At 53.8% G+C, this 12,555-nt stretch overlaps 1 protein-coding gene across 2 annotated transcripts in view; it reads right to left on the reverse strand.

Annotated features, from left to right (window-relative positions):
* DHX37 (DEAH-box helicase 37) overlaps positions 1-12,555 on the reverse strand; it is a 35,208-nt gene that overhangs the window by 5,986 nt on the left and 16,667 nt on the right. For both annotated transcript variants that reach the window (XM_061570902.1, XM_061570901.1), the window contains exons 14-22: positions 11,795-11,871; positions 11,161-11,393; positions 8,765-8,876; positions 8,068-8,192; positions 5,887-6,060; positions 5,116-5,222; positions 4,573-4,689; positions 3,534-3,715; positions 1,460-1,574 (exon numbers count right to left, since the gene is read on the reverse strand). In XM_061570902.1, the coding sequence (XP_061426886.1) occupies positions 1,460-1,574; positions 3,534-3,715; positions 4,573-4,689; positions 5,116-5,222; positions 5,887-6,060; positions 8,068-8,192; positions 8,765-8,876; positions 11,161-11,393; positions 11,795-11,871 (1,242 nt within the window). The remainder of the gene's footprint in view (positions 1-1,459; positions 1,575-3,533; positions 3,716-4,572; positions 4,690-5,115; positions 5,223-5,886; positions 6,061-8,067; positions 8,193-8,764; positions 8,877-11,160; positions 11,394-11,794; positions 11,872-12,555) is intronic.

Genomic DNA, 12,555 nt, shown 5'->3' on the forward strand with positions numbered 1-12,555 from the left:
GGGGGCAGTGAGGGGGAGGTCACGGGGGCAGTGAGGGGGAGGTCACGGGGGCAGCGGGAGAGAAAGGGAGGTCACGGGGGCAGTGAGAGGGAGGTCACGGGGGCAGTGAGGGGGAGGTCACGGGGGCAGTGAGGGGGAGGTCACGGGGGCAGTGGGAGAGAGAGGGAGGTCACGGGGGCAGTGAGAGGGAGGTCACGGGGGCAGTGAGGGGGAGGTCATGGGGGCAGTGGGAGAAAGAGGGAGGTCATGGGGGCAGTGAGAGGGAGGTCACGGGGGCAGTGAGGGGGAGGTCACGGGGGCAGCGGGAGGGATAGGGAGGTCACGGGGGCAGCAGCAGTGAGGTTACGGGGAGCATCACACGGCACGTTTCGTCGTCAACATTTACAACATTAAAGGACTAAATGAGGTCCTCTCAGGAAAGCGACAATGCAGCAGCGAGCCTCTAAAGTTGTTTGTAAGTCCATACGTCACCACCATACTCAGTGCGGGTTGGTGAAGAGGGAGCCCGGGATGGGAACAGACGTCATTCATCACACGTCAGTCATGGCAGGAAATCAAACTCGGATCGTTGGGCAAACCACGCTGCGCGCTCATGGATGTACCGCCGCTGCTTCGCCATGACAATGCTTGTGTACCGTTGCTTACGCAGGGAATCCAAAAACGTACGGTGTGAAAGAAGTTCAACATACATACATACGACTGGGACTGAGTTAATTGCATCGGAGAATCTACAGAGTGCGCGTTGGGAATGTGGAATCGAGGAGGAGGCAGTGGTTAGTGTGGCCACGTGAGCGCGTGCGCGAACGCGTGTCTGTGCGCGTGCGTGGTGAGCGGTGGCGCAGTGCTTAGCGCACTGCACTACGAATTGAGCGACCAGAGTTTCATTCACGCTCACGGCCAACATCGGTCACGATCTAAACCGGGCCTGGACCGCCCCCTCGGTATCTGGCGAGGTGTGTAAACATCGCCACCCGCACGCTCGTTTGCCGTGCCGGCCTTCATAGGTGTTCGCAAACAGCACTTGCCCTTCAAGTCCGTTAAGGCTATACAGGGGGATCTTTGTGTTTGCGAGTGCTTGAGCGTACCGTTCATACTCTTAGTTCTTTCGGTAAAGTCACGTAGGTAAAAAAATGAAATTAATAAAAAAAAACAATAAAAAATCACGACGTTTCGGAGGCAACACAAGTCTCCGTCATCAGGTGGGACCGTCACAGCCAGATTTGCTGCATCAAGTGAGGCAGGGATTCAAGATGCAAGCTCTTAAATACAAGTTAAGGGGGAGGAGAGGGGGGGGGGAGCTTATCAGAATGTGGTAGAGACTTGTGTTGCCTCCGAAACGTCGTGATTTTTATTGTTTTATTTTTATTAATTTCATTTTTTTTACCCTACGTGACTTTACCGAAAGAACTAAGAGTATGAATCCTTGCAGTCACGAAAGCTTCAAATCTAGAATTCGTACCGTTCATGTACATGTGAGATGTCTCCAGCAGCTCCTGGTACACCACGTACTCCGGCAGTTTCTTGCAGAGCACCGAGCTCGGGTGGATGTAAACCGAGTCCTCGAGGTACGCGGTCTGCCCCCGGGAGACACGCGCCGCACGGAAGCCGGCAAATGGCACGCCACTCACGAGCGTGCGAGGCACACCGCCCGCGAGTTTTTACGTTTTGTTTGGCCGATAGAAATCTGACGGAGATATCTCGCTTCGCGATTGTTATTACGTTTTTTTATTACGATCGTTTACCCAGGAATGCCTCGACGAGGGCCCTGGCACGTATCCGCAGTAGGCGGCGATGTTGCTGCTGCTGCTGCTGCTGCGTTCAATCCAAAATGAGTAATTCGCACTGCTCACAAGGAAACTTGTGAGCAGTGCGTTGTAGATTGTAAAGTGGCAATGGCTAGAAGGCTTATGCCGAGTGAATCGCAGCTGAATAACTTTGAAGCGACATATTCTTACTTGAAGTACATATATCAGGAGACAAGACCACGACTATCTCAACGCTAAATACAATTGCAAAGTTACGAATCACAGATTTCAATAATGAGCTTTCATTCAAGTCGTACTGATTCGTTATTAATTTTGATTATATTTTTACGGGGGCTCTGCCAACTTTTGGGAGTTGAGCTGTCCAGAAATGAACGTATTGATTTATTGATCGCGAAGCTTCATATCGCATGGTGATGAAGAAATAAAATCTACCGTGGCAACCCTAATTGTCGGACAAGCAATGAGCGGGACGACAAGACTGCGTGCCGTGCGTGCGGTACCCTGTACGTGTGCAGTGTGTGCAGTGTGTGCAGTGTGTGCGGTACCCTGTACGTGTGCAGTGTGTGCAGTGTGTGCAGTGTGTGCAGTGTGTGCAGTGTGTGCAGTGTGTGCGGTGTGTGTGGTACCCTGTACGTGTGCAGTGTGTGCAGTGTGTGCAGTGTGTGCAGTGTGTGCGGTGTGTGTGGTACCCTGTACGTGTGCAGTGTGTGCAGTGTGTGCAGTGTGTGCGGTACCCTGTACGTGTGCAGTGTGTGCAGTGTGTGCAGTGTGTGCAGTGTGTGCGGTGTGTGTGGTACCCTGTACGTGTGCAGTGTGTGCAGTGTGTGCAGTGTGTGCAGTGTGTGCGGTGTGTGTGGTACCCTGTACGTGTGCAGTGTGTGCAGTGTGTGCAGTGTGTGCAGTGTGTGCCGTGCGTGCGGTACCCTGTACGTGTGCAGTGTGTGCAGTGTGTGCAGTGTGTGCAGTGTGTGCAGTGTGTGCAGTGTGTGCAGTGTGTGCAGTGTGTGTGGTACCCTGTACGTGTGCAGTGTGTGCAGTGTGTGCAGTGTGTGCAGTGTGTGCGGTACCCTGTACGTGTGCAGTGTGTGCAGTGTGTGCAGTGTGTGCGGTGTGTGCGGTGTGTGTGGTACCCTGTACGTGTGCAGTGTGTGCAGTGTGTGCAGTGTGTGCAGTGTGTGCAGTGTGTGGTACCCTGTACGTGTGCAGTGTGTGCAGTGTGTGCAGTGTGTGCAGTGTGTGCCGTGCGTGCGGTACCCTGTACGTGTGCAGTGTGTGCAGTGTGTGCAGTGTGTGCAGTGTGTGTGGTACCCTGTACGTGTGCAGTGTGTGCAGTGTGTGCAGTGTGTGCGGTACCCTGTACGTGTGCAGTGTGTGCAGTGTGTGCAGTGTGTGCGGTACCCTGTACGTGTGCAGTGTGTGCAGTGTGTGCAGTGTGTGCAGTGTGTGCAGTGTGTGCAGTGTGTGTGGTACACTGTACGTGTGCAGTGTGTGCAGTGCGTGTGGTACCCTGTACGTGTGCAGTGTGTGCAGTGTGTGCAGTGTGTGTGGTACCCTGTACGTGTGCAGTGTGTGCAGTGTGTGCAGTGTGTGTGGTACCCTGTACGTGTGCAGTGTGTGCAGTGTGTGCAGTGTGTGTGGTACCCTGTACGTGTGCAGTGTGTGCAGTGTGTGCAGTGTGTGCAGTGTGTGTGGTACCCTGTACGTATGCAGTGTGTGCAGTGTGTGCAGTGTGTGTGGTACCCTGTACGTGTGCAGTGTGTGCGGTACCCTGTACGCGTGTCTGCCCTTGCCGTCTCCTCCGCCCGCCTGCGGCGCGCTCGGCGCCCTGCGTGCCAGGCGCTCCCCGGAGGCGGCGAGCACGAGCTGCCGCAGCGTCTTCACCTGCGCCTCGGTGGGCGGCCGCATGCGAGGGTCCATCACGGCGTTCGTCCCCGGGCACACCGAGTTCACTGCAGCAGAGCGCGCGGCCGGCAACAGACAACGCGTGAAGCAGCGGCACCGCGGCTGCTCGCTCGCGCCGCGACCTCCGCTCGGCACGGACGCAACGGCCAAAGCACCATCACCGGCGCGGTCGGATACACAACATCGCCCGCCTCTATCTTTGGACGTCCACCGCATCTCTCTTCGCTCCGTTCACCCGGCACTACAGCCCGAGGTAGATCCCTCTGCAGCGGCGCTACTGACAACCTCCTCTCCACACCGTCACCGCCCGGCGTGGTTTCTCCGTGGCAGCCCCCTCCGTCTGGAAAGCGGCTGCCATCATCATCGATCATCATCATCATTGTCCCACTGCCACGTTCGCAACAGCAGCGTTCAATCAACACCGGCTTGAAAGAGGCACTTGAAGGCCCTGCCACCATCTCTCGCCTGGCTTTCAAGCGACACCTCGGAATCAGAGTCACTTATGTCCGTGAAATATTATACACCGCCTCAATGTTCTCTCTTCCTCCCGTGACCTCGTGTATGTATGCATGCTGAACTTCTTCTTGGTTCTTTCGGTTAAGTCACGTAGAAGGGAAGTAATAAAATAATAAAAATAAAACATAATAATTATTTTATTATGTTTTATTTTTATTATTTTATTAATTATTTTATTGTGTTTTATTTTTATTATTTTATTACTTCCCTTCTACGTGACTTAACCGAAAGAACCAAGAAGATGAATCCCTGCAGTCACGAAAGCTTTAAATCGAAATTCATGCTGAACTTCTTTTTCACCGTACGTAGCCCACCGCGCTAATCTCTAATCTTGGTGGCGTTGACCTGTCATGTACTTGTAAGACAGTGCGTGCTGATCAAGGCCTACCGGAGTTGGTGAGCTGCCCTCTCAGGCGTCTGATCTCTCGCATTGCCTTGAGGCGAAGGCCGTGGTCTGCACAGAACTCGGGTGTGCAGCCTGCGAACTCGCACGCACCAACCGCACCTGCACACACGCACACGCACACACGTTCAGTTTCACACGATGACAAAAGCCTAGGCAAACTGCTGGGCCAAGTGCTGTTAGCGAGTAGCAGCTGTGAAGGCCGGCACGGCGCACGAGATGGTGGTGTGGCCAGGGCCACCCCCGGCCGCCTTTGTCTTCCCAGTGCTGATGTTGACACACCGCACACACGAGGGGGTTCTCGTGTGTCAACGTCACCACTGGGGAGACGAAGGCTGCGGAGCGTGAAGTTGGTCACCCGCCCCCTCTGGTGTGCCGTGCCGGCCTTCACAGGTGCTACTTGTCAACAGCACTTGCCCCAACAGTCTGTGCAGGCTATACGGGAGGTCTTTGTTTGCATGCAAGCTGAACTTCTTTCGCACCGTACGTAGCCAAGCGTGTGTGTGTGTGTACGTGTGTGGCGCTTACTCAGCATCACCATGAGGTCTCCCAGTTGCAGGGACTGCCCGTGGCCGGCCCACACGCGGCGTGTGTGGGCCGAGCAGGGGCGCGCGCCGCCCTCCGCATCGGCCTCCCTGCACGCACGCACAATCACGCACAATCACGCGCGAGGATCTCCATCATCGCATGAACAGACTGTAGGGGCAAGTGCTGTTAGCGAGCACCTATTAAGGCCGGAACAGTACACGAGGGGGTGGGTGGCCAGCACCACGCCCGGCCGCCTTTGCCTCCCCAGTGGCGATGGTGACACACCGGTCCAGTGTACTCATTTGAGGCTGAGTCGACCTTGGAGAGACCCAGGACCAGTTCAGATAATCGTCACTGATGTTGGTGTTGGCCGTGAGCAGGAATCGAACTCGGGTCGCCGGGTTCATAGCACGGCGAGCTAACCGCTGCACTATCGCTCCCCTCAATCTCACACACAATCACACACATAACACACGCACAATCACACACTCACACACAATCACACACACAATCACACAATGACACACACACGCACACAATGACACACACACAATCACGCACACACACAATCACGCACACACACAATCACGCACACACACACAATCACGCACACACACACAATCACACACACACACACAATCACACACACACACAATCACACACACACACAATCACACACACACACAATCACGCACACACACACACAATGGAACACGTTCCAGAGAGGATGTCCCCCGTGGAGACGGGGCAAACAAGTTGTTGGGCGCGCACCTCGTGACGAACATCTCGCGGACGGTGAGCCCCGCCACCAGCGTGATGGCGTACTCGGCGAGGCCGTGCTGCGGGGACAGCGCCAGCAGCTTGGCGAAGCGCGGCGCCACGGGCAGAGTGGCCATCACGCGGCCGAGCGGGGTGATGCGCTTGTGTGTCACCCCGCGGAAACCCCTGCGCGCCAACAGCACCGACGACGACAAGAAGACGATCACGACGGGGCCTTCGTGCTCGCGACGGCGAGGTGCGAGCACAAACCATCACCACGCAAACTCCGCTCATCTTCGCAGCGGCGGCTTCTGGCTCGGCCGTCGAACAAAGGCGGTGGTCACCGCATCGCGCCGCGCTTTCAGACGCGCTTCTGCGGCCGTCTGGAACGCTCTTCCTTCCGATGTTAGGAAGCCGCTGGAGCTGTGCACTTTTAAATGATCTACATTGAAAACGCATTCCCTGAGGGCTGATTTTTGTGTGTCGTTTGTTGACCTCCTGCACCTCCGACTAGCATGGTTGTTGTTTGACTTGCATCCCACTGGGATATTTGCACAGGGTTGGTGTACGGTGATTTTTCTGCAATATTTTGCTGTCTTTTCTTGGATTATCTGTTTGCACATAGTCACTTTAAGATGTTTTCTTGTTCATGTTTTGGTTTTTTGTTTGTTGCGGTTGCACCCGATTCAAGAGCCGAATGGCTCACAGGACTATACCTAATAAATTAACTTTGAACTTTGGCTACGTATGGTGCGAAATAAGTTAAACATACGTACATGTGAACTACCTTACCTGCTATTACAGCAGATTGTGGGTTCGATGCCGACCCTGACGCCTGTTTAGTTTGCATGTTGTCCTCGTAGTCGTGTGGATTTTTATCTGGCTCCTCCGGTTTTTCCCTCCACATTTGGAATCAACGTGTGTTTACAGTACTTGGCTGCTATACATTTCCATGGGATAAGCAACTTCGTTGAGCTGTCATTTATGGTCAGGTCGCTTCTGAAAAAGTTATAGAAATATAATAATAGGGTTTTCCCCTTTTTTCTGGCAAACAAAACTGAAAACTTTTGACAAGGATTCATGTCTGCATTAACCACAATACTTGCAGTCGAAATGCAAACAAAAACACACTATGATAATATAGGCATTGTCCTTGAAACTGATTGGTCCACACCAAGGGACGGCTTTTTTTGAGCCTCGACCCAATGCATATTATCATCGTGTGTTTTTGTTTGCATTTCGACTGCAAGTGTTGTGGTTAATGCAGACATGAATCCTCGTAAAAAGGTTTCAGTTTTGTTGCCAGAAAAAAAAAGGGGAAAAACCCTATTATTATATTTTGGTACTGGAAAAGGATGTCTAATGATGATAGTTTAATTTAGACGAATACAATGGGTTAAAAAACACCAACCGTTTTTGCAGCCAACACCATGGGGTCATCGTTCATGTTTGGGTTCGGGCAGGATTTCCTAGTAACCGACTACCTAGATCTTCGTCCTCATGATGGATTGACAGTAACAAAGACAAAGATCCCCCTATAGTCTGAACAGAATGTTGGGGCAAGTGCTGTTAGCGAGCAGCACCTACGACGGTCGGCACGGCACACGACAGGGCGGGTGGTCGGCACCACGCCCAGGCGCCTTTGTCTCCTCCGCGGTGATGTTTAGACATTGCACAAGGTACTCGGTTTAAGCTGAGTCGACCCCGAGAGTGGGGGGGGGGGGGGGGGCCCAGGACCGGTTCAGATAAAATTGTCACTGCTGTTGAAGACCACGAGTGGGAACGCGGGATGCCGGGGGGTTAGTAGCGCGATGGCAGAGGTCGCAAACGGGTTTTGATTCCTTACCCGTACCCGGCCGCACCAGGGTCGCAAATGGGTACCCGTACCCGTACCCGGCCGGGTACGGGTAGCCGTTCCCTACCCGTACCCTACCCGAAATGAGTGACAAACGGCTACTCACCAGTGACTCACGGTCTACCCGTACCCGTACCCGGCCGCACCAGGGTTGTAAACGGGTACGGGTAGCCGGGTATCGGGTAGGGTACGGGTATCGGGTAGGGTACGGGTATCGGGTAGGGTACAGGTATCGGGTAGGGTACGGGTATCGGGTAGGGTACGAGTATCGGGTACCCGGTTGCGACCTCTGCGCGATGGGCTAACCGCTGCACCACTGCTGCCCCCTACGCACAAACCTGCCGCCGCCATCTTTAGGAGATCGAGTTGCCGACTCCTCCAGAGCTCCCAGCAGCTGGAGAGACTCCTCGGCCGCGAGCAGCACGCTGGGATCCGGGGGAGTTGGGAACGGGAAATTCATCACCTGCACGCGCACAACGCACAACGGGGCACGCGCAAGAAGCCGGGGCCGTGTCCAATTTCACGCTCGTGTACAGTAACGACAATCGTGTTGATGACAATGAGACCGATGTGTAACTGAGCGTACGCAAATCTGAGGCCTGCCGAGATTCTCAAGCCAGTGGCGATCCCCCATGTTCTGGGGTCGACTGGCCCACGCAGCCTGGCAGACAGCACCGTGCGTTGATTTTGACCCGAGCTAATTTTTTCCCCATAGACGGATATTCCCTTTCACAAAGAGCGTTTGGTGATGCTGCTACCGCTGCCGCCGCCGCCACTGCGTTGGGCAGCGGTGCGCGGGCACAACGAGACGCTCAAAACACCCCCCGTCAATAACAGGGTGTGTGTGTGTGGGTGTCGCCTTAAAATGGATGGCCCATCTCCACGGCACGTCGATGGAGGGTGGCTGCCGTCGCATGAAGATCGGCAACACTGGAATTGCAACCCCAGAGGTTCAGTTTGATCTCTCGACGTGGCAGCTGAAGCGACGGAGAAAGTTTCTGAAATAAAAAAACTTCCGCAGAGGCTTCGTCTCACCCGGTCAATGTTGAGCGCCTTCATCTGCAGCACCAGGTCTTCCACGGGTCTTGTGGTGATCTCGGGCGGAGAGAACATCTCCAGGTCAGAGAAGACCGCTGAGCTGTAGAGCCTGGAGGTTCCGCACAAAGAGTGGTGCAGCGCGGTCTTTACAACCGCCGCCAAGTTCGCAGCGTGCAGCGCGCGTGCGGCTTCAACATTCAAGAAGCACTCGCACCTCCGATTAGCACGCTCGGCTACGTACGGCGCGCAACGAGTTCAACGTACGTGCGTACTCGAGTTTCTACTGATCGCGTGCGTATCCATTTCGCCTCGACGTACGGTGCTCGTTGTGTTTAAGGCGACGTGAAAACACGCAGCAGGTGGGGACACACCGCTTGAAGGTTCTCGTCTACCGCACAACTATGGGCCGTCGAGTTAACCGCTCTCCTAAAGCCCTCTCGGTGTGTGTGTATGTTGAACTTCTTTCACACCGTACGTAGCCAACCAAGGTGTGGGGGAAGGACAACACAAAAAGCAGTTCTAAAGAAGTAACTCGTAACAGCGTAGCAAAATAAATTGTAACGAAATCGCTGTGCTTCTGTGCGAGTAATTAACAGAGGCGGCATATGTTTCATTGTTAAAACATCGGAGCATTTAGGCTCGTCTTCAATTAGGCCTTCTAAATTAATCTCATCCAGCGGTATTGATTTAAACGATACAAACCATGGACTAGTTTTGACTTGTCCAAGTATCATCAACATCACATTCAGTCGAGTATAGGCCAGTGCTCTTCATTGCAAGGCCCGCGGGCCACTGGCGGCCCCTGGTGGCCTTTAGTGCGGCCCCCGACAATACACTAATGTGAACACACCCCCATCATTATCATGCTGCTGCTGCTGATGTCAAACTCAGCAATAGTTTGAAATGTCCTCACACTGACGATGTCTTACCGGCAAAAGTGCCCCCCCTCCCCCTCTGAAAATTAGTGAAGAACACTGGTAAAGGCAAAATGTCCACGTGTACTTATACAGCCCGTACTTTAATCAATTTCCCTGTTGGATGAGCGCCTCTCCACTGACTATTGTGGTTCAACCACAATGGTCAGTGGAGGGTCGCATGTCTTTGGCAGCGCAGATTAACAGATACTACGATGGATGTTTCTGTTCCGCCCTCCGCTGGCTCCAACATAGCCACCCACGCAGCAGCAGCCTCCAGCAAGGCGCCATAGACGTTGGCAACCGATCCAAACACAATCCATGCTCAACCCAGCTTGGCTCCCGAAATCGCAGGGTCACAGCGTGACATTGAACCTATCAATTGGCCCATCACGTCGACGAGTATTGTCCGGCGCTAAAATGCGCTCACCCCGATCCCTCGTGCGCGCCTCTGCACGAGCGGCGTTTATGTTACGTAAACATCGAGTAGTTTTGTGCTGCGCTGTCTGTGCAAATTGCACAATCTCACAATCGCAGGGGAACCACGGGCGAACCGGAAGGTAGCAGCCAGCGCGGGCAGCGAGCCTGCGCTGCCAACACTTGCCCAAGCTCTGCAGTCCTCTACATTATGAACCCTTTCCCACTCCGAGACATCTGCAAGATGCAGGGCGGGTCCCGTCCACCGCTGAATCTCGGAACGCTCGAGCGGTTCAGCGTTTTATTTGGAGAGGCGCAGCGCTGCTGTTTTTAAAAGACACCGTACTGTCCTCACTGCTGAGAAACTGTAGCGACACGACCGCACTCTACGATGGCTGAAGCCAAAACTGTGCCACACGCCCTCCCGCACGGCCTTTTACTCCCAATTCCGTTGGGAATCGACTCCGTTCCGACGAGGTAAACGAACGGGATCGGAAGGGAATCGGGAGAAAAAAAAAAACTGATGACGTACACAATGACGTACACGAACGTCATCGGAATGGCAAATGGTTAAAATGTCAGCCAGCCAACCAACCGACGAGCGATAATAGTTTTTTTACCCTTCTATCTGGCAACAAAACCGACACCTTTTTTTACGAGGAGTCATGTTTGCATAGACCACAATACCTGCAGTCATAAAATGCTTACCCCGAGCTCTCATACTCTGATGGTGCATTGTCTTTGAGTTGTGCGCCTTTTGGCGTCATCTGGTCCAACCCATGTGAGACTAGGCTCTAAGGAAAGCTGTCTCGGGTGTGGACCAATCAACTTCAAGGACAGTGCATACATTATCAGAGTTGTGTTTTTTGTTTGCATTATGACTGCAGGTATTGTGGTCTATGCAAACATGACTCCTCGTAAAAAAAGGTGTCAGTTATGTTGCCAGATTAAAGGGTAAAAAAACAATTATCATATTTTTTACTGGCAAATGAGGAGCAACTGACGAGCGTTTACACGCGCGCAGGGCGAGGCGGGCGGGGCGGCGGGCCCGCCGTGCGTCACCTGTAGCAGTGGCCGGCCTGCGTGCGGCCCGCGCGTCCGGCCCGCTGGTTGGCCGAGGCCTGCGAGACCCAGGCGACGCGGAAGGAGCTGACGCCGGTGACGACGTCGTGGTGGCGGCGCTTGACGCGGCCGGTGTCGATGACGTAGCGCACGTCCGGCAGCGTCAGCGACGTCTCCGCGACGTTGGTGGCGACAACGCAGAGGCGGGAGCCGGCGGGTGGAGGGCAGAACACCTACGCGGTGATGGGGGGGGAGGGGGCAACCGAATAAACATCATCATTATAATCAACAACAACAGCAGCATCATCACAAGCATCCTGAATACTATGTACATCAGTAGATAGTAGTAAGGGTTCTCCGATTAGCACCCGACACCTCCGATTAGCATGGTTGGTAGACGTATGGTGCGAAAGAAGTTCAACATATGTACAACATACATCATCGCCTTCAATTCTATTATTTATTTAGATTCATGGCTTCTCACGGGGGGGGGGGGGGGGGGCAGGAGTCCGATGCTAGACTTCGAAACGCGGTTTCGTTGACTTGCCGTTGTCGTTATGGGAGGGGGGAAGGTAGGGGGAGGGGCGGGGAGACGTTCAGAGCGAGCTTCGTGCTGCGCCTGCGCTCCGCGTACCTTGGCCTGCTGCTCCGCCGACAGCAGCGAGTAGAGGGGCAGCACGTAGAGGGGCTCCGCGCAGCTGCGGCTCGGATCTGGAGAAACAAACGAATGGCGGCAGTCATCGCTGCAGGGACGGCGGCGTACGAACCGTAAAGTACCACGACACTGTACCAACCGTAAAATACTACGACACGCCGTCTGCTTTACAGCGAACTCCGTAGAGATCGCGCGGCGTCATTCCAAGGAGAGGGCCATCGCGTGGCGGCACCGCGGCCCAAATTAGAAAAATAACGCCGCAAAATGTACTCAATTGGGAAGACGCGCAGCAATGGTCACGAGCTGATGATCAACTTTGTCGCAAAGTCTTGCGACTTGCTGAGGTTTCCCGGGTAAACAAGCGTGATGCTGATAATTGGTTTTTTACCCTTCTATCTGGCAACAAAACTGACACCTTTTTTACAAGGAGTCATGTTTGTATAGACCGCAATACCTGCAGTCATAATGCAAACAAAAGACATAACTCTGATAATGTGCACTGTCCTTGAAGTTGATTGGTCCACACCCGAGACAGCTTTCCTTAGAGCCTAGTCTCACATGGGTTGGACCAGATGACGCCAAAAGGCGCACAACTCAAAGACAATGCACCATCAGAGTATGAGAGCTCGGGGTAAGCATTTACACCATTGGAATCTCATTTGCCAGTAAAAAATAAAATTGTTTTTTTACCCTTCTATCTGGCAACAAAGGTGTCAGTTTTGTTGCCAGATAGAAGGGTA

The sequence above is a fragment of the Lethenteron reissneri genome, chromosome 46, assembly GCF_015708825.2.
Source record: "Lethenteron reissneri isolate LAM-NWPU_2019-01 chromosome 46, ASM1570882v1, whole genome shotgun sequence".
In the NCBI taxonomy this organism is placed as follows: domain Eukaryota; kingdom Metazoa; phylum Chordata; class Hyperoartia; order Petromyzontiformes; family Petromyzontidae; genus Lethenteron; species Lethenteron reissneri.